Genomic DNA, 22,435 nt, shown 5'->3' on the forward strand with positions numbered 1-22,435 from the left:
AACCGGGTCACATGGAATGCATTGTATGGCCTGGATAAAAGACAGCACGAAGAGAGAGATAGACACGTATGGAGTGGAGTTAATTGTCTCTATCCGGAGTATCGTCCAGTACATTGCAATGACACGCCCATCATTTAAAAAGTGTATGCATGGGTGTAATGTAGGCTCAATAAAATAGTTTATTGCATGTACAAGTTCGCTTGATTTATTTTTCAGAATAAAGGTATACACATACCTACAATAAGAAGATAAGTATTGTAAGTATGAAATGAGTCTATAGCCTTGTAACCAAGTAGGCTAAACCAGTGATACTAGCAGATATGTAACATATCGACACTAGCCTACGTATTTGTTGCATTTTACTGAATTATGTTCATGCATTTTTTTTGCGCAATGTGACTGCAACAAGTTGAAAGGGACAAGCAAGCGAGCAAGAGCCACCTTTTTTTTTACTCTATGGAGGAATAGAGAGCAATGATGCGACCTAGTGGCCGTGGCCTGACGGTTCCGGTTCAACGTTGTTGTGACCATAGAGATCCCATTAAATTACTTCATCAATTAAATAGTATTCTAGTTCCTTATTCTATGGTTATGACGCCACCTCATTTCCGGCCTGCATGAAAACATGCTGCACAGCAGGGTCAATGGAGCAGACTGTACAAGAAGCCTGTAAAGTCCATTCTTGACTGGTTTTGAACAACCGGACCCGTCTATTATTTTGTCTGCAGGAACAGAGCCAACGCTTGGTGAGAATTTAAAAAGTAAATGTTCAAAGTGTGTTAGCAAGATGTCTGTGCCATCCTAGCCAGACAACAATCATAATGTATATTGAAGAAGGCAACTGTAATACTGACAACCACAGATACTGGTGTAGCTTTCTCTTACATTATTGCAAGCTCATCATGTAAAAAAATGTTGCAGTATGGGATTTCTACATTACAGAACCATTGTTGACATGTAGTAAGTAGCTCGATAATCTATCAGTAACCAGTTGTCAATAGGTGAAGACAATTAGCTACTCACAACCAGTGGTGGAGTACTTAAGTAAAAATACTTGAAAGTACTACTTAAGTAGTTTTTTAGGGTATCTGTACGTTACTTTACTATTTAGATTTTTGACAACTTTTATTTTTACATCACTACATTCCTAAAGAAAATTATGTACTTTCTACTCCATACATTTTCCCTCACACCCAAAAGTTACATTTTGAATGGACAGGAAAATGGACAGGAAAATGGTCTAATTCACACACTTATCAAGAGAACATTCCTGGTCATCTCTACTGCCTCTGATCTGGCGGACTCACTAAACATGCTTAGTTTGTTAATGATGTCTGAGGGTTGGAATGTGCCTCTGGTTATGCATACATAAAAAACAAACAAGAAAATGGTGCAGTCTGGTTTGCTTAATATAAGGAATTTGAAATGATTTATACTTTTACTTTTGATACTTAAGTATATTTTACCAATTACATTTACCTTTGATACTGAAGTGTATATTTAAAACTAAATACTTTAGACTTTTACTCAAGTAGGATTTTAATGGGTGACTTTCACGTTAACTTGAATCATTTTCTATTAAGGTATCTTTACTTTTACTCTATTAAGGCTTATTTTAAGTATGGCAATTGGGTACTTATTCCATCACTGCTTACAAGAAGGATCAAGAGCGACAGGATAACGAAGTGGCCAAACCACAAGGTTTTATGATCATCTGGCATAGACTTTCAATGGTTACAAAAAGAATCCCTGCACGTCATGATTTCCTTCCCTCTCGTAAGTGTCATTGCGTTGCTAACCATTTGTTCTGCATAAGTCAGTTCCCTCTAAAAACAAAATGGTGCAAACTTTAATGTGGGCAATTCTTTCCTCATCATTCTAGTGTTATGCTTTATATCAAGAATTTGGAGGCGAAGATCATTTTAATGAAACAAAAATATAGCTAGCAACAACCCCGGAGACTGCCTTCACTGCCTTCACTGGGTGCATGCAGACTCACTTGCCCAATCATATTTTATGAGGACATGAATATACTCGCTCCCTGCACTATAATAAAATAGTTACAATCCACCACATCACCGTTTCTTTCAGATTTTTAAGATATGTATTTCTAAAATGTTTAAAAACATCACATTACATGTTTATAGTCCATCACTCTGTAATAAACTTCTGTCTCTTAACATATAAAGTCATAAACAAACTTTTCTGTCTTTAAAGTGAATCAACTCATGAAACATGAACTCCTTTTTGTTGACAGAACATTTCCTAAAACACTTGTTTTTTCAACATTAATAACTATATTCTACCCTAAGGTGAGCTGGGTAAACTGGCAGTCACCTTCATAGCTGCAGTGGGGTTATTCTGCCACATAATGCAGACGATGCGTTAACTACTGCACATAGTCTCTGTATCTGTCTGGTGGTTTGAAAACTCTGCCACTAGAAGTCATGTGCACTGGAGTCTGGTGGTGCAGACAGGAAGTGGGCCCGGCATCTGGAACAGGTAAGTGCAACTCTGTGTCACACTCTGTGTGTTCTTCTCTACCATTTGGAGAAGTCTCTGAAGCACTGTGGAGGGGTTTTAGGTGGCGTGGATTCCTGCGCAGCACTCCCTTGTCTGTCTGGACCAAGTATGACCTGAGTGTGTCACACTGTTGAAGCACTGAAGCCACCTTTGTCCAGCATCGTTCGTCATCCAGCTTCACGGCGACGTTTACTCCGGGCCGGAGTTCTGGAAGGGCTCTGTCATTGTACCTGGTGTTGTAGACATGACTGTACCTTGGCTTTGCTCTCTCGTCGGCATGTCTCATCTGCTGGAGGTCTGGTCATGCCGGTTGTAGGTTAACCTCCAGGTTGGGGACTGTGGTGTGGAGCTGTCTGCCAAGCATGAGCTGTGCTGTGACGTTGCTCTGTAGGTCATGAGAGCTAAGAATGGGTCAGCCTGCTTCAAGATCATTTTGGCTGTCTGCACGGCTCACTCTGCCTCACCATTTGCTTGGGCATAGTGAGGGCTGGTGGTAATGTGTCTGAAATCATAGTCCTTCGAGAATTGCTTGAAAGATCTACCTGACAACTGGGGAGCATTGTCTGTAATTAGCACATTTAGGTGCTAATGTTCTTCAGTTTAGCTCTAGTAGTTTATCCTGACATGTGTTTGAGGTAAGCTATTTATATATACAGTGAATTCGGAAAGTATTCAGAACCCTTGACTTTTTTCACACTTTGTTATGTTACAGCCTTATTCTAAATGGATTCAATTGTTTTTTTCCCTCATCAATATACACATAATACCCCATGATGACAAAGCGAACAGGTTTATAGAAAAAAACGGAAATATGACATTTACAAGTATTCAGACCCTTTACTCAGTACTTTGTTGAAGCACCTTTGGCACCGATTACAGCCTCAACTCTTCTTGGGTATGACGCCCGTCATCAAGCTCGAGACCCTGGGTCTCGACCCCGCCCTGTGCAACTGGGTACTAGACTTCCTGACGGGCCGCCCCCAGGTGGTGAGGGTAGGCAACAACATCTCCTCCCCGCTGATCCTCAACACTGGGGCCCCACAAGGGTGCGTTCTGAGCCCTCTCCTGTACTCCCTGTTCACCCACGACTGCGTGGCCACGCACGTCTCCAACTCAATCATCAAGTTTGCGGACGACACAACAGTGGTAGGCTCGATTACCAACAACGACGAGAAGGCCTACAGGGAGGAGGTGAGGGCCCTCGGAGTGTGGTGTCAGGAAAATAACCTCACACTCAACGTCAACAAAACTAAGGAGATGATTGTGGACTTCAGGAAACAGCAGAGGGAACACCTCCCTATCCACATCGATGGAACAGTAATGGAGAGGGTAGCAAGTTTTAAGTTCCTCGGCATACACATCACAGACAAACTGAATTGGTCCACTCACACAGACAGCATCGTGAAGAAGGCGCAGCAGCGCCTCTTCAACCTCAGGAGGCTGAAGAAATTTGGCTTGTCACCAAAAGCACTCACAAACTTCTACAGATGCACAATCGAGAGCATCCTGGCGGGCTGTATCACCGCCTGGTACGGCAACTGCTCCGCCCTCAACCGTAAGGCTCTCCAGAGGGTAGTGAGGTCTGCACAACGCATCACCGGGGGCAAACTACCTGCCCTCCAGGACACCTACACCACCCGATGTTACAGGAAGGCCATAAAGATCATCAAGGACAACAACCACCCGAGCCACTGCCTGTTCACCCCGTTATCATCCAGAAGGCGAGGTCAGTACAGGTGCATCAAAGCTGGGGCCGAGAGACTGAAAAACAGCTTCTATCTCAAGGCCATCAGACTGTTAAACAGCCACCACTAACATTGAGTGGCTGCTGCCAACACACTGACACAACTCCAGCCACTTTAATAATGGGAATTGATGGGAAATGATGTAAATATATCACTAGCCACTTTAAACAATGCTACCTTATATAATGTTACTTATCCTACATTATTCATCTCATATGCATATGTATATACTGTACTCTATATCATCGACTGCATCCTTATGTAATACATGTATCACTAGCCACTTTACCTATGCCACTTTGTTTACATACCCATCTCATATGTATAAATTGTACTCGACACCATCTACTGTATCTTGCCTATGCTGCTCTGTACCATCACTCATTCATATATCCTTATGTACATATTCTTTATCCCCTTACACTGTGTATAAGACAGTAGTTTTGGAATTGTTAGTTAGATTACTTGTTGGTTATTACTCCATTGTCGGAACTAGAAGCACAAGCATTTCGCTACACTCGCATTAACACCTGCTAACCATGTGTATGTGACAAATAAAATTTGATTTGATTTGAAAGCTTGGCACACCTATATTTGGGAGTTTATCCCATTCTTCTCTGCAGATCCTCTCAAGCTCTGTCAGGTTGGATGGGGAGCGTTGCTGCACAGCTATTTTCAGGTCTCTCCGGAGATGTTTGATCCGGTTCCAGTCCAGGCTCTGGCTGGGCCACTCAAGGACATTCAGAGACTCGTCACGAAGCCACTTAGGGTCGTTGTCCTGTTGGAAGTTGAACCTCCATCCCAGTCTGAGGTCCTGAGCCAAATTTCATCAAGGATCTCTCTGTACTTTGCTCTGTTCATTTTAACCTCGATAGTGACTAGTCCCTGCCACTGAAAAGCATCCCCACAGCATTATGTTGCCACCCCCATGCTTCACCATAGGGATGGTGCCAGGGTTTCTCCAGATGTGATGCTTGACATTCAGGCCAAAGAGTTCAATCTTGGTTTCATCAGACCAGAGAATCTTGTTTTTCATGGTCTAAAAGTCCTTTAGGTGGCTTTTGGAAAAATCCAAGCGGGCTGTCATTTGCCTTTTAGTGAGGAGTGGCTTCTGTCTGGCCACTCTACCATAAAGGCCTGATTGGTGGAGTGCTGCAGAGATGATTATCCTTCTGTAAGGTTCTCCCATCTCCACAGAGGAACTCTGGAGCTCTGTCAGTGCAACAATCGGGTTCTTGGTCACCTCCCTGTCCAAGGCCGTTCTCCCCCCGATTGCTCAGTTTGGTCAGGCGGCCAACTCTAGGAAGAGTCTTGGTGGTTCCAAACTTCTTCCATTTAAGAATTACGGAGGCCACTGTGTTCTTGGGACCTTCAATGCTGCAGAACATTTTTGGTACCCTTTCCAAGATCTGTGCCTCGACACAATCCTGTCTCGGAGCTCTATGGATAATTCATTCGACCTCATGTTTTGGTTTTTGCTCTGACATGCACTGTCAACTGTGGGACCTTACATGGACAGGTGTGTGCCTTTCCAAATCATGTCCAATCAATTGAATTTACCACAGGTGGACTCCAATCAAGTTGTAGATATATCTCAAGGATGGTCAATGGAAACAGAATGCACCGGAGCTCAATTTTGAGTCTCATAGCGAAGGGTCTTAATACTTATGTGAATAAGGTTTTTCCGTTTTTTATTTGTAATAAATGTGCACAAAAAATGTGCTAACCTTTTTTCCGCTTTGTCATTATGGGGTATTGTTTGTAGATTGATGAGGAAAAGTGTTTATTTTATAAATTTTAGAACAAGATGTGTAAAAAGTCAAGGGGTCTGAATCATTTCCAAATGCACTGTATCTAGAAAAATACTCCACAACTACCAAGTAGTTTAGCTTGTTGAGTTCACACATCTCAGCTGCTACACTTTCCCATTGGTGACTGGGCAGCAGAGTGGTGATCAGGAGTTCCCACCGACAAGTTGGTTTAGACTCCTGACAGCCTTTGCATGTATGGACTATTTCCTGGATATTTTTACTTATTCCAGGCCAGCACATACTACCTCTAGCTCACTCCCAGCACTTCACAATGCCCTGATGGCCGTCGTGTCTTTAACATCTTAGTTCTCGTGTTTTGTGACACTACTTCTATTTCCATACAACACTAGTCCCTGTGAGGTGCTGTTGGGAGGTGTAGTAGGCTTTTACTTTGTCTGGCACTTTTGTTGCGTACTGTCACATAGTGTTTCACCATCTGCAGCTCTGCATCCTGTTGTGTCTGCTTCTTGACCACATCAAGCTTGGTGGGTGAGATCAGCCTTGCTGTACAAACTGCATCCTCATCGGCCTCGGTTTGGTCAGCTCTGCGATCTCTCATGTAACAGCTGCCTGAGGATGTCTGGAAAGGGTGTCTGCTATAACAAGAGGTTTCCTCAGAACATACTCAGGTGTAGCGTTATAAGGCATCAAGCACATTAACAGTCTCTTGCACCTCAAAGGAACTAAGTCAAAGTATTGTAGTTAATCAGTGTGGAGTTTGTGATCACTCTGCAATGTGACTGCATCTTGGCCATACTGATATCTGGTAAACTTCTCACATGCCCAGACTGCTGCGAGACAATCCTTTTATATCTGTGCATAGCACTTCTCTGCATCTGTGAGAGTCCCGGAGCAATAAGCTACTGGCTTTAACTGTCCATCGTGTTTCTGTAGTAGGACCCCACCTTACCCATAACTACTGCCGTCTGTACAGACTATGGTAGCTTTTTTCGTATCATAGAACGCCACTACAGGGGACTCTGACGAGTTGCTTTACCTTCCTAAAGGCCTCCTCCTGCACAGCACAGCACTCCATGTCCATGTAGCATCACTCTTGAGCAGGTTGTTGAGTGGTTTGGTGGTATCAGCTAGACCTGCTAGTTACCTGCCTAGGCAGTGTACCATACCCAGGATCCTTCTCAGATCAGTCACATTACTTGGTGGCTCCAGCTGTGTGACGGCCTGGATCTTGGGCCTCATCTGGACAAATGCCATTCTCGTCGATGCAGTATCCTAAGTAGTTGAGCCGTTTTTGACGCAGTATACATTTTGTCTGGGTTGAGCTTCAAACCTGCTTTCTCCAATGTGCACAGGAGTCTCCCCCTGATGATCCTCTGAGTAGATAAGGATATCATCCATGTAAATGGCCTTCTTGGTCCTCAGGAGCTCTGTCATCTCGTGCTGGAGGATTTCTGGGGCACTACTGATTCCAAATGAAATAGTACCTTCCAAAAGGCGTTATGAACGTGGTAAGCTTGGTACTAGTCGAATCTGCCAGAAGCCACTTACGGCATCTAAAAGAGAAAACACCTTGGCACCATCCAACTTTGGCAGCATATCGTCTAGGGTGGGTAGAATGGTGAGTAGTAAGGGAAAGGGAAAGGGGGATACCTAGTCAGTTGTACAACCGAATGCATTCAACTGAAATGTGTCTTCCGCATTTAACCCTCTCTGAATCAGAGAGGGGGGGGGGGGGGCGCTGCCTTAATCAACATCCACGTCTTCGGCGCCTGGGGAACAGTGGGTAGAATGATGGGTAGAATATATTTCTCCCTTTTCACTGATTTGTTGAATCTTCTCAAATCAGCACATACCCTCAGGGGGATTTTGTTTCTTTGTTTCTTTTGTGTACCAGAACCATAGGACCACACCACTGTGTAGACTCCCCTTATCACACCACCATGCAGTCAAGCTCCTTTTTGCCTTGGGGAGCATGGGCATTGGCACACGTAGGGCTGTGTTTACACTGTAGGGCACTGATATCATCTTTCAGGCTTATTTTGATTGGTCATATCTTCAACCTGCTCAGTGCTTTGAATCTCTTCTATTCTATTCTCTTCACCAAGCCCACTGCAACATCAGCCACATTACAGCCCAGCAGATGGCCCCTTTATCACATACACTTTAAACTGCTGTCACGACTTCCGCCGAAGTCGGCTCCTCTCCTTGTTCGTTCGGCGGTCGACGTCACCGGCTTTCTAGCCATCGCCGCTCCATTTTCTCATTGTTCCATTTGTTTTGTCTTGTTCCCTTCACACCCGGTTTACATTCCCTAATCACACTGCATGTATTTATTCCTCTGTTCCCCCCTATGTCTTTGTGTGAAATTGTTTTGTTATGTGTTTAGTGTGATGCGCCAGACTGGTTTTTCCCCAGTGTATTGTATTTTGACCCATTGTATGCATTTGTCATACATTTGTATATTTGTGAGAGTTTTCGTGCTTTCTTGACTTTTACCTGTGGCTGGAGGGTTTTTGACGCAGTTGCATCTTTCTTTTGTGCTTTTGCCAAATAAAAGTGTGCCTGATCACAACTCACTGCTCTCCTGCACCTGACTTCGTATCAGTAGCGCACAACCTTGACAACTGCTTTTCTTTCCAAATAGCACTAGTTGTAAAGTAACCCATACATGAATTCCTCAGCGCGGGAAACGGATGCATTAGAACAGCAAATCAACAGATCCGGAAATGAATGGAGTTTTGCTATGACTTCCTCATTCCTGGTTAGTCACTTTTCTTCTTCTTCTTTCACGTCCTACTCCTCTTCCTCCACTGATCCATGACCCTGTCTGTGTACAATTTCTCTGTTCCCATGTTAGAAGTGGTGGAGACGGAGGATAATAAGTGTGACGCTGACTTGTAGAGGCAGAACATGGAGAAGCTGTTATCACACAGCTAAGGTGAATTAATTGTCGGAGTAGAAGAATTTATGCATTTCAGGTAAAATAACAACCCAATGTTTATATCGCAGGACAAATTAGCTAGCAACAGCAAGCTAATTGGCTAGATTTCCATCAATATTTAATGCTTTTCGACCTGTCCACCAAATTAATATAGTTGGTTCAGAGTTTGTCTGCGTGTCCTGATCGAGTCTGGTGTGGGTGAACAAAATCAACATGCGCGCGACGCCACTCGCGGATGGACGCACGCACGCGCACACCCTGTGAAGTCAGTATGTTACTCAAGAGACCATGCTTTATTAACTCAATGATCTTTTTTTAAATTATATTTTTTACATTGTTTGCAAACTGATATGTAACACGAAATGAATGCCAAAATAACTATAGAGCAAAATAGAGCTACTTAACTAAAAAAATAAAATTAAAATAAAACATTATTTTGCTTGTTAATTTGGCATTCATTTGTGTTACATATCAGTTTGCAAACAGTGTATAAAATAACTATGTAAAAACAAATCTATAACAATCGTTGAGCCCTGAATGACAGGTTGCCACTAATAACATAAAAAATGTCAAAAACGTTTGTGATTTCAGGGGTCTTGTGGAGAATTTCACATACTTTTCAGCAGTGGTAATGTTGAAAGTAGCCTACCTTTGGAAGTAAACAAAGGGTTTATTTATCCTATGAACAGCCAAAGACACTCCCACCCAGTACAGAGTAGGAATGTTGTCATTGCTCCTGCTATGTGGATTAATGGCAATATTGTTGGAAATAGGAGAGTACAATAAAAAAATATATAAACTATGATCTGTAAACAAAAAAAAGTAAGCACAAATATAATCCACACACAAAAACATATCGCTTTGTATTCGTAAACCATCATTTTTATAAATGTAAACATTTTTGTAAACATGAATAAAGTTTTGTGAATTAATGCCCTGACATTTAGAAATCATTAAGTATAAATCATGAAGTGTGAATAAAAACAGAAGCATTGACAAATATTCTTTCAGTATCCTTCCAAAGTTGTAAATAAAAGCATTACATTTTGTAGTTAACATTTTTCTCCATATAAAATATATTTTTTACGTGAAAAATATATTGAAGTATATAAGGTTTGGCCTCTGTGATTCATAAGCATCTTAATAGCACAGTTTTTTTCACCTTACTTTACTGTGTTACAAGGACCCATTCACTGTGTGAAGCAAGCGGGGGTGGGTGGCCAATACAAGGGCTCTTGTCTCATCATGCTGTCTTTGACGATTGAATTGCTCTTTCTTATATTAGTTGGTTGGCACGGAGCCCAAATTACTAGCTGGTAATTGGATGGCCTCACATGGAGATAAATGATCTCTATGGCCTCACATTTGTTCGTTGGTTAATTGATAAAGCCAGTGTGTTCGGGTCTGTGGTGTGCTATTGTATAGTTCAGTTCTGTTTGACAGTTAATGAGGTCTTACCTACAATATGTTTCAGTGGTGCAGTTTTAATTTGTTGGTTGATAAAGGAAGCCTAAAGTGGGTTTCAGTTTCTGGTGCTGCTGTTTGTTTTGTTTGCCAGTTGGTTTCTTTGGTTTAGTCTTCCAGTTGGTTAATTTAGTTTAGTTGTTTGCAATGATGTCTTATACACACTTATAGATCCTATGACTTACAGTAATGCCATCACACAGCACCATGACGATAGAGGAGCTGCTCAAGTCCCTGCAGAAGAAATGTTGAGTGGAATGTAAAGAGGCTCACAGACACATTGGTGTTACGCCCTCAACGGTCTGGCAGGCATCCACATCATCAGAGGTAGACAATGAAACACCACCTCGGCTTCTCTCCTCACCTCTCCAGTTGTTCTGTCTTTCCCATGGGAAACCGACCCGACAGACTGTGACATCTTTGATCTGCGATTGTCCCTATAATGAGGATCCTTAATCCTTGTGCTGTGTGTAGGGGCAGACTGGCCATCTGTAATTTCGGGCAATGCCAGATGGGCTGGTCCATTTTTAGCTTTATGGGCCTGTCTAACTTGTGCAAGTTGATAATGATCCGGCTAATAATTGGAGCCTCAAGGGAAAAAAATGGTCTGGTGAGGGGGCCTTGAGGAAAAAAAGGGCCCATGTGGGGGCCTCAAAGAATATGGGCCTGTGTGTTAGAAATGCCATGATGTTTGAAACTGCTAAAAAACTAATTGAGTAGTGTGGCTTTAATGAGGAGTGTTTTTGTTGTCATGCCCACCTGTAGATGAGTTTGTGGAGGCAGTGGAGATGTACAAAGAAACCCTGACGTCTTCCGAGGAACACAAAGGACGACTGAAGATCGATTGACTGCAGGTATATGCAACAATTCGCAGCCATCATCTTAAAGATGCGTTATAAAGGTCTTGTATAATTTCATCCAGTAGTTTGGAAAGTAGTGGTCACGAGTCCCGGAAAATTGTGCACAATTGTGTACTAAGTCATCCATTTGTGTACTACGTCATCCATTTCGTATGATATGTTACGTCCTGCAAGAAAATAGAAAAAAGTAGAAAAAAGCCTGCAATTCGTATGATATGTCACAAATTTGTAAGTGCTTAAGATCCTGTTCAATCTCTTTAAGGCCCTTGTTAGACTATCAAAACCTATTCAACATCAGATTTGCAACTTTTCCATTTTGATTAACTCTCTCTTTCTATTGAATCTTTCTGTCTTTTTGAACAAAGACCTCATGCCATGGCCATCAGTTGGGTATGGAAGTTGCCATACCCTACCTAGCTCAAGACGAACAATTTTAGTAGGCTAAAATCTTTCCAATCCTGAATAAAATGCAACGGCTGTTTAGGGTAATGCTGTCTGGCTTTAGGACCAGCAGCTGCCAGCCTGCAACCCTTTACTTTCCCTTTCAGAAAGCAGACAGTGCCAGTTTACTCTGCCGATTGCTTTGAATTTGATATCGGCATTTGAACCCGGCCTTGTAAAGCTTGTTGTAATCTGATAAGCAGGGGTTAATTTAATTGGGAACTGGGAGGTGGGGGAGCTCTCCTTTTTTGGTGAACATTCAACACCAGAACTATTGTATTGCTATTAAAAACAGTACATGTTGTAATAGCTGTAGCCTACTTGATATTTTAATTAATTCACCCAGTAGGCTATAGTGCAATTTTGATTTCATGTATTGGAATGAAAAAACGGAACCACTTGCTATTTAGAACTGGTGTTCTCAAACTGGGGTACGCAAAACGCCTTTGGGTGTGCACCAAAGAAAAATGTGATTCACATTTAAAAAAAAATATATATATATATATATATATATATATACACTGCTCAAAAAAATAAAGGGAACACTAAAATAACACATCCTAGATCTGAATGAATGAAATGTTCTTTTTAAATACTTTTTTCTTTACATAGTTGAATGTGCTGACAACAAAATAACACAAAAAAATTATCAATGGAAATCAAATTTATCAACCCATGGAGGTCTGGATTTGGAGTCCCACTCAAAATTAAAGTGGAAAGCCACACTACAGGCTGATCCAACTTTGATGTAATGTCCTTAAAACAAGTCAAAATGAGGCTCAGTAGTGTGTGTGGCCTCCATGTGCCTGTATAACCTCCCTACAACGCCTGGGAATGCTCCTGATGAGGTGGCGGATGGTCTCCTGAGGGATCTCCTCCCAGACCTGGACTAAAGCTTTCGCCAACTCCTGGGCAATCTGTGGTGCAACGTGGCGTTGGTGGATGGAGCGAGACATGATGTCCCAGATGTGCTCAATTGGATTCAGGTCTGGGGAACGGGCGGGCCAGTCCATAGCATCAATGTCTTCCTCTTGCAGGAACTGCTGACACACTCCAGCCACATGAGGTCTAGCATTGTCTTGCATTAGGAGGAACCCAGGGCCAACCGCACCAGCATATGGTCTCACAAGGGGTCTGAGGATCTCATCTCGGTACCTAATGGCAGTCAGGCTACCTCTGGTGAGCACATGGAGGGCTGTGCGGCGCCCCAAAGAAATCCCACCCCACACCATGACTGACCCACCGCCAAACCGGTCATGCTGGAGGATGTTGCAGGCAGCAGAACGTTCTCCATGGCGTCTCCAGACTCTGTCACGTCTGTCACATGTGCTCAGTGTGAACCTGCTTTCATCTGTGAAGAGGACAGGGCGCCAGTGGCGAATTTGCCAATCTTGGTGTTCTCTGGCAAATGCCAAACGTCCTGCACGGTGTTGGGCTGTAAGCACAACCCCCACCTGTGGACGTCGGGCCCTCATACCACCCTCATGGAGTCTGTTTCTGACCGTTTGAGCAGACACATGCACATTTGTGGCCTGCTGGAGGTCATTTTGCAGGGCTCTGGCAGTGCTCCTCCTGCTCCTCCTTGCACAAAGGCGGAGGTAGCAGTCCTGCTGCTGGGTTGTTGCCCTCCTACGGCCTCCTCCACGTCTCCTGATGTACTGGCCTGTCTCCTGGTAGCACCTCCAAGCTCTCGACACTACGCTGACAGACACAGCAAACCTTCTTGCCACAGCTCGCATTGATGTGCCATCCTGGATGAGCTGCACTACCTGAGCCACTTGTGTGGGTTGTAGACTCGGTCTCATGCTACCACTAGAGTGAAAGCACCGCCAGCATTCAAAAGTGACCAAAACATCAGCCAGGAAGCATAGGAACTGAGAAGTGGCCTGTGTTCACCACCTGCAGAACCACTCCTTTATTGGGGGTGTCTTGCTAATTGCCTATAATTTCAACCTGTTGTCTATTCCATTTGCACAACAGCATGTGAAATTTATTGTCAATCAGTGTAGCTTCCTAAGTGGACAGTGTGATTTCACAGAAGTGTGATTGACTTGGAGTTACATTGTGTTGTTTAAGTGTTCCCTTTATTTTTTTGAGCAGTGTATATATATATATATATACATAGTTAGTTAGTTAGTTAGTTAGTTAGTTAGTTAGTTAGTTAGTTAGTTAGTTAGTTAGTTAGTTAGTTTCCTTTTTTTTCAAACAGTCCATTTATATTTTCCAACGGGGCTATTCATTTGGGTGAGTTTTTTTTCCTCACCTGAGTAGCCTCGTTTCACATCGTTGTTTGAAGGATGGTCGGACCAAGGCGCAGCGTGCATAGTGTTCCACATATTCGTTAGATGAAATTCACAGAAAACAATAAAGCACAAAAACGAACCGTGAAGCGAATGTAGCACTCGCAGGCAACTAAACATAGACAAGATCCCACAAAAAAAAAAACTGTGGGAAAAAGGCTGATCCCCAATCAGACAACGATAGACAGCTGCCTCTGATTGGGAACCATACCAGGCCAACATATAAATGAAAAAACTAGACTACCCACCCTAGTCACACACTGACCTAACCAAAATAGAGAATAAAAAGGATCTCTAAGGTCAGGGCGTGACAATCAAAAAGGAAATTAAACCATCTAGTGTTCAGCTAAATAACAACACAAAGTCAAATACAGGTAGCCTAGTCAAATAATTAACATCCAATCACATTACCCGTTAGTGATGAGCTTGGAGGGCACAATGGTGTTGAACACTGAGCTACAGTCAATGAACAGCATTCTCACATAGGTGTTGATTTTGTCCAGGTGGGAATAGGCGTTGTGGAGTGCAATAAAGATTGCGCCATCTGTGGGGCTGCAGATGTCCACCATGCTGCCCCATCAGGGCTACAGATGTCAACCATGCTTCCCCAGTAGGGGCTACAGATGTCCACCATGAGGGGCTACAGATGTCCACCATGCTTCCCCAGTAGGGGCTACAGATGTCCACCATGCTTCCCCAGTAGGGGCTACAGATGTCCACCATGAGGGGCTACAGATGTCCACCATGCTTCCCCAGTAGGGGCTACAGATGTCCACCATGCTTCCCCAGTAGGGGCTACAGATGTCCACCATGAGGGGCTACAGATGTCCACCATGCTTCCCCAGTAAGGGCTACAGATGTCCACCATGAGGGGCTACAGATGTCCACCATGCTTCCCCAGTAGGGGCTACAGATGTCCATCATGAGGGGCTACAGATGTCCACCATGCTTCCCCAGCAGGGGCTACAGATGTCCACCATGCTTCCCCAGTAGGGGCTACAGATGTCCACCATGCTTCCCCAGTAGGGGCTACAGATGTCCACCATGAGGGGCTACAGACGTCCACCATGCTTCCCCAGTAGGGTTTACAGATGTCCACCATGAGGGGCTACAGATGTCCACCATGCTTCCCCAGTAGGGGCTACAGATGTCCACCATGAGGGGCTACAGACGTCCACCATGCTTCCCCAGTAGGGGCTACAGATGTCCACCGTGCTTCACCATCAAGGGCGACAGATGTCCACCATGCTTCCCCAGCAGGGGCTGCAGATGTCCACCATGCTTCCCCAGCAGGGGCTGCAGATGTCCACCATGCTTCCCCAGCAGGGGCTACAGATGTCCACCATGCTTCCCCAGCAGGGGCTACAGATGTCCACCATGAGGGGCTACAGATGTCCACCATGCTTCCCCAGCAGGGGCTACAGATGTCCACCATGAGGGGCTACAGATGTCCACCATGCTTCCCCAGCAGGGGCTACAGATGTCCACCATGCTTCCCCAGCAGGGGCTACAGATGTCCACCATGCTTCCCCAGTAGGGGCTACCACCACCGTGGATGGACACCACCACAGATGAGGCTGTTGTACTGATAAGCAGGCTCAAAGCTCAGTTCACAGTGCATCCAGCTCGTAGACCATCATTGAAAGTAAACATTTCCCTTTTTACGTAGCTATTCCAATTAAAAATAACAAAAATAGAAAATGCAAGCAAAGTATCACTTTGTAAGTAAAGTATCACTTTGTAAGTAAAGTATCACTTTGTGTCTTTTAAATTATTTGAAGCAAAATTGTATTCGGTCCCGTTAGATCTGTCTGTCTGGTACAGAATAGTTCACTCACTTGTTGCCACAGATTGGAAAACAGGGAGGTTTTTCAATGGGTTTATATGCCAATGAGGAACTGCTTGTGTGATTCCGTTTAATAAATTGCGTTGAAATATTGTGATGTTTTACCTCTCTGTATTCCCCACTGCTCAAAATACACCTTACAGTAGATCATGTATTATCAATTTGATTTCAGGAAATGCCTACAGAACAAGCATCATTATCAGCATCATGGATCTGAATCAACTCCAACTGAAGAAAAAAACATAAACCAGAAAAAAAGACTGCTCATGACCTATCCAGATATGAGATAACATGACATCATGACCTATCCAGATATGAGATAACATGACATCATGACCTATCCAGATATGAGATAACATGACATCATGACCTATCCAGATATGAGATAACATGACATCATGACCTATCCAGATATGAGATAAATCCAGATATGAGATAACATGACATCATGACCTATCCAGATATGAGATAACATGACATCATGACCTATCCAGATATGAGATAACATGACATCATGACCTATCCAGATATGAGATAACATGACATCATGACCTATCCAGATATGAGATAACATGACATCATGACCTATCCAGATATGAGATAACATGACATCATGACCTATCCAGATATGAGATAACATGACATCATGACCTATCCAGATATGAGATAACATGACATCATGACCTATCCAGATATGAGATAACATGACATCATGAAATGAGATAACATGACATCATGACCTATCCAGATATGAGATAACATGACATCATGACCTATCCAGATATGAGATAACATGACATCATGACCTATCATCATGACCTATCCAGATATGAGATAACATGACATCATGACCTATCCAGATATGGGATAACATGACATCATGACCTATCCAGATATGAGATAACATGACATCATGACCTATCCAGATATGAGATAACATGACATCATGACCTACAGATATGAGATAACATGACATCATGACCTATCCAGATATGAGATAACATGACATCATGACCTATCCAGATATGAGATAACATGACATCATGACCTATCCAGATATGAGATAACATGACATCATGACCTATCCAGATATGAGATAACATGACATCATGACCTATCCAGATATGAGATAACATGACATCATGACCTATCCAGATATGAGATAACATGACATCATGACCTATCCAGATATGAGATAACATGACATCATGACCTATCCAGATATGAGATAACATGACATCATGACCTATCCCAGACATATCCAGAGATAACATGACATCATGACCTATCCAGATATGAGATAACATGACATCATGACCTATCCAGATATGAGATAACATGAATCATGACCTATCCAGATATGAGATAACATGACATCATGACCTATCCAGATATGAGATAACATACATCATGACAGATATGGGATCATGACATCATGACCTATCCAGATATGAGATAACATGACATCATGACCTATCCAGATATGAGATAACATGACATCATGACCTATCCAGATATGAGATAACATGACATCATGACCTATCCAGATATGAGATAACATGACATCATGACCTATCCAGATATGAGATAACATGACATCATGACCTATCCAGATATGAGATAACATGACATCATGATATCCAGAGATAACATGACATCATGACCTATCCAGATGAGATAAAGACATCATGACCTATCCAGATATGAGATAACATGACATCATGATCCAGATATGAGATAACATGACATCATGATCCAGATATGAGATATGAGATAACATGACCTACAGATATGAGATAACATGACATCATGACCTATCAGATATGAGATAACATGACATCATGACCTATCCAGATATGAGATAACATGACATCATGACCTATCCAGATATGAGATAACATGACATCATGACCTATCCAGATATGAGATAACATGACATCATGACCTATCCTATCCAGATATGAGATAACATGACATCATGACCTATCCAGATATGAGATAACATGACATCATGACCTATCCAGATATGAGATAACATGACATCATGACCTATCCAGATATGAGATAACATGACATCATGACCTATCCAGATATGAGATAACATGACATCATGACCTATCCTGATATGAGATAACATGACATCATGACCTATCAGATATGAGATAACATGACATCATGACCTATCCAGATATGAGATAACATGACATCATGACCTATCCAGATATGAGATAACATGACATCATGACCTATCCAGATATGAGATAACATGACATCATGACCTATCCAGATATGAGATAACATGACATCATGACCTATCCAGATATGAGATAACATGACATCATGAATCCAGATATGAGATAACATGACATCATGACCTATCCTGATATGAGATGACACATGACATCATGATAACATAACTCATGACCAGATATGAGATAACATGACATCATGACCTATCCAGATATGAGATAACATGACATCATGACCTATCCAGATATGAGATAACATGACATCATGACCTATCCAGATATGAGATAACATGACATCATGACCTATCCAGATATGAGATAACATGACATCATGACCTATCCAGATATGAGATAACATGACATCATGACCTATCCAGATATGAGATAACATGACATCATGACCTATCCAGATATGAGATAACATGACATCATGCCCTATCCAGATATGAGATAACATGACATCATGACCTATCCAGATATGGGATAACATGACATCATGCCCTATCCAGATATGAGATAACATGACATCATGACCTATCCAGATATGAGATAACATGACATCATGACCTATCCAAATATGAGATAACATGACATCATGACCTATCCAGATATGAGATAACATGACATCATGACCTATCCAGATATGAGATAACATAACATCATGACCTATCCAGATATGAGATAACATGACATCATGACCTATCCAGATATGAGATAACATGACATCATGACCTATCCTGATATGAGATAACATGACATCATGACATCCTTCATCAAATTCTGATGAGGGAAAACATTCCAGAGGATGTAATCACTGTGTTGATTGGTTGAGGTATTCCATCCCTTTTTAAAGAATAAAAGGCTGTCATAGGAGAGTTGTTTGTTAATCTGTTTTGAACCTGCTACTTTTGTATGATTACATGACACTCATGTCAAACTCAGTTGTTAATGGCCTCGTTGAGGGCGTTGTAAAAGTTTGCAGGAAGGAAGCTGTTGTCCTTTACATCACACAGTAAGTGGATTTTGTGTGTTTTGGGGGAATCTCATCCATTGAGAGGATCCATTGAAGCTGATCGTCTGGTGGTATAATGACAGACAATCACAGTCTAACTGTTCAGCTAGTCTTATTTGCAAAAAAAAAAAAAAACGAACATATTTCTATGTCCGTAAAATGTAGGCTGAAAAATCAATTCATAAAAAGTTAAATTCCCAACTAAAAAAAATGGTACAATTGTCTTAAAATGTTCCTCATGTTCTAGCTTGCTTTCCAGTGCTCCTTGTCTGTTACAGCCTCGCATGTACACGCACACACACACACACACACACACACACACACACACACACACACACACACACACACACACACACACACACACACACACACACACACACACACACACACACACACACACACACACACACACACACACACACACACACACACACACACACACACACACACACACACACACACACACACACACACACACACACACACACACACACACACAGTTAGAGCGTTGGCAGTGTCAGTGAACTGCCCTTGACTCGTTGGCAGGCCTTCTTTTCATCTCACTTAGTGTATCCCAAATGGCACCTTATTCCCTATATAGTGGATTACGTATTACTGGAGCCCTATGTGTGCCCTGTTCGAAAGTAGTGCACTATATAGGGAATAGGTTGCCCTTTGGGACGTCGCCATTGACTGGGGTTCCCGCACCAGTAAAGATTTCACAATGGCCTTTAAAAATGTATGTACAAAAGATGGCAGACAAAAGAGGAGTACCACCCATGTACTATTGCCCCTGTTCACATGTTAATGAGTCTGCTTGTTGATGTGTGTAGTAAGACGACGTAGTTACGTAGTTGTAAGATGTTTACTAAGAGTGCATCTTGGCCTAGTTCTATGGGTGCAGCCCAAGTGGCACAATTTTTCCTACGTAGTAGTGTGCTACTTTTGACAGATAGTAGTGCACTATATTGGGAAGAAAGTGCCATTTACGATGCAGACTTATGTGTGTTACCTCGGACTACTACCTACAACCTTGGTTTCTCCCTATTCATATGTGTAACCTCGTTGTTGGTGGGGACATCGTTCAGGCTGGGTTTTTAAAAAGGTCCATTGTAGCTGTTATTAATCTCAATATCAGATAATGTCTCTGGGTAACAATTAAGTGTCCTACTGTGATTGTTTTTCAATTCAAATTGTCAAAAAGAAACAAAAATGATCTGTTATTGGCAGAGAGGTTTGGAACTCTTTCTTATTGGTCTATTAAATATTACCATGTGGTGATGTCACCATGGAAGGCCAAAACTCCATCCCACCAAAAGTGGCTGAAATTTCAGGCAGCCTTTTCAAACAGCTCTTACACTAAATGTGCATTATCATAATTTTCTAAATGTCACAGCGTTATTCCAATCGCAAAGTGTGGAAATATATATAAAATACAGGGAAATCTTGTTTTTGACTGCACTGGGCCTTTAAGGTTTGAAGAGAGGGAAGAAAGGAGGGAGGCTGGGTCCCAGTCCTTGTTCATTAGAGCTGTGTTTGGAGGGCTGCACTGAGAGGGCGGACTTACATCTGAACCTGACAGCTACACTGTGGTGAATAGCTCAAAAGATTCAAAAATCTGGGAGAAATTGCCAAGAAGACAGGAGTCTAAGGTTGCGAGTGTCTGACAGTAGATAAGCCAAAGAGCGAGAGAGAGAGAAACTTTGAAGATGACACCTGCCAGTTTGGTGTTAGGCTGGTTCCTGCTCGCTGTGAGGACAGTCAACTCTGCTGTGTATCTGGACCCTGAGGAAGAGGGTGAGTTCAGTTCACTTCAACACCACTGGGATCCGACTACTTCAGGGTTGCTATAATCCCGTTTTTTTCCCCCAGAAAATTCGGTTGCAGGATTTCTGGAATAAGCAGGGAATACGCTGAGAGAATCCTCCAAGCTGGAATTCTCTTCCACCAAGCTTTTTGATAAACAAATTAATTTTGGGGACTTTTTCAGGAATTTTGCAACCCTATTCGTGAACAGATGTCAAGTTGAACATCTGTTTTTGTAACTGTTTGTTGATGTGGGCTTAATGTTTGACGGATCTTTTTCAACAATAAGAACCTGTTCAAATCTAGAGATCACATGTATTACAGAAGCATACCAGAAGCAGCATGTTGTCGCAGGGGAAACTGTTTGGAGTTTGTGATGGAACATGTAGGAGAATGGAATCTATAGATTTAACCTTGCTGTAACAATACTGATATTGTCACATACTGTGTGGCACAGAACATTCTTAATCAACTGCCCTTATAATAACGGTATAGCTGCACATACTGATGTACAATGTAATACATTTAAAACTCCATTTAACAGATTTAATGCCATCTCATTTTAAGTTATGATAATTAACATGTGATTTCATGTTCTGTGATTTCATGTGATGTGATTTAATTTGATCTAATTTCTTGTTCTGTGATTTCATGTTATCTGATTTTCATGTCAGGGTCAGGGGGACAGGATGTATTTGTAGTCCCTCTGACTCCTTCCTCTCGCCTCGAGCTGAATGAAACTGTCCTCTGCACCAATGACCTGATGAAGGTGGTCATTCCCAGTGCCTTCTTCCTCAACAAAGAGCCACCCGTTTATGTAAGTTCTGTTTCACCTAGAATTAATATTTCTTTATAATACCATTTACTTACCATTAATCTACTGTTAAATGTGGTATTATAGATTACTGCCTGTGTGCTGTGATGTGCTGTGTCATATTGTGCAACATCTTGCTCTAGTAATCTCAGCACCCAAAACCAAATCACCTTTTTAATATTAGGCTGTCACGTGGGTCTACTGCAACTCTCTAGTAATCCCCTCTCTTAGGTCTGGGATTTACACCTAAATGACCCGGAATGCCGTGGTGTTGAGGTTGGAGATGACTATGTCTTCAGCATCAAGACTAATCTCTCTGACTGTGGGACGATCATGGTGAGACTGTGTTTCTCCCTTCGGACATGTCCCTTCATTCCAGGGGCATTGCAATTCTGTAACGATTGCTTTGGAAGATTTACATTTACATGTGTACGCCAACTATGAAGGATTTAAATCCGTAAAGTAAACAAAGTAGTACCCTTTGTCATTCAGAGCTACCCAGATTAAGTAGAAAGACATTAGTACCAGGAACAAAGAGATAAACTACAGTTGGGATTCCTTTCACCAATCACATAAAATCCCCATCACAGTAAATTACCTAATTTTACGATGCACTTCTGTTTTACTGAGCTCTGGCCTCCTGTCTGGTGTTGTATTGTAGA

General features: G+C 42.3%; 1 protein-coding gene across 1 annotated transcript in view; it reads left to right on the plus strand.

Moving 5' to 3' along the window:
- Positions 1–20,702: 20,702 nt before the first annotated feature.
- LOC124045347 (pancreatic secretory granule membrane major glycoprotein GP2-like) overlaps positions 20,703–22,435 on the plus strand; it is a 27,728-nt gene continuing 25,995 nt past the window's right edge. The window contains exons 1-3 of the mRNA XM_046364649.1: positions 20,703–20,950; positions 21,634–21,776; positions 22,005–22,109. Coding sequence (XP_046220605.1) covers positions 20,863–20,950; positions 21,634–21,776; positions 22,005–22,109 — 336 coding nt within the window. The 5' untranslated portion in view covers positions 20,703–20,862. The remainder of the gene's footprint in view (positions 20,951–21,633; positions 21,777–22,004; positions 22,110–22,435) is intronic.

This window comes from Oncorhynchus gorbuscha, linkage group LG10, assembly GCF_021184085.1.
Source record: "Oncorhynchus gorbuscha isolate QuinsamMale2020 ecotype Even-year linkage group LG10, OgorEven_v1.0, whole genome shotgun sequence".
In the NCBI taxonomy this organism is placed as follows: Eukaryota; Metazoa; Chordata; class Actinopteri; order Salmoniformes; family Salmonidae; genus Oncorhynchus; species Oncorhynchus gorbuscha.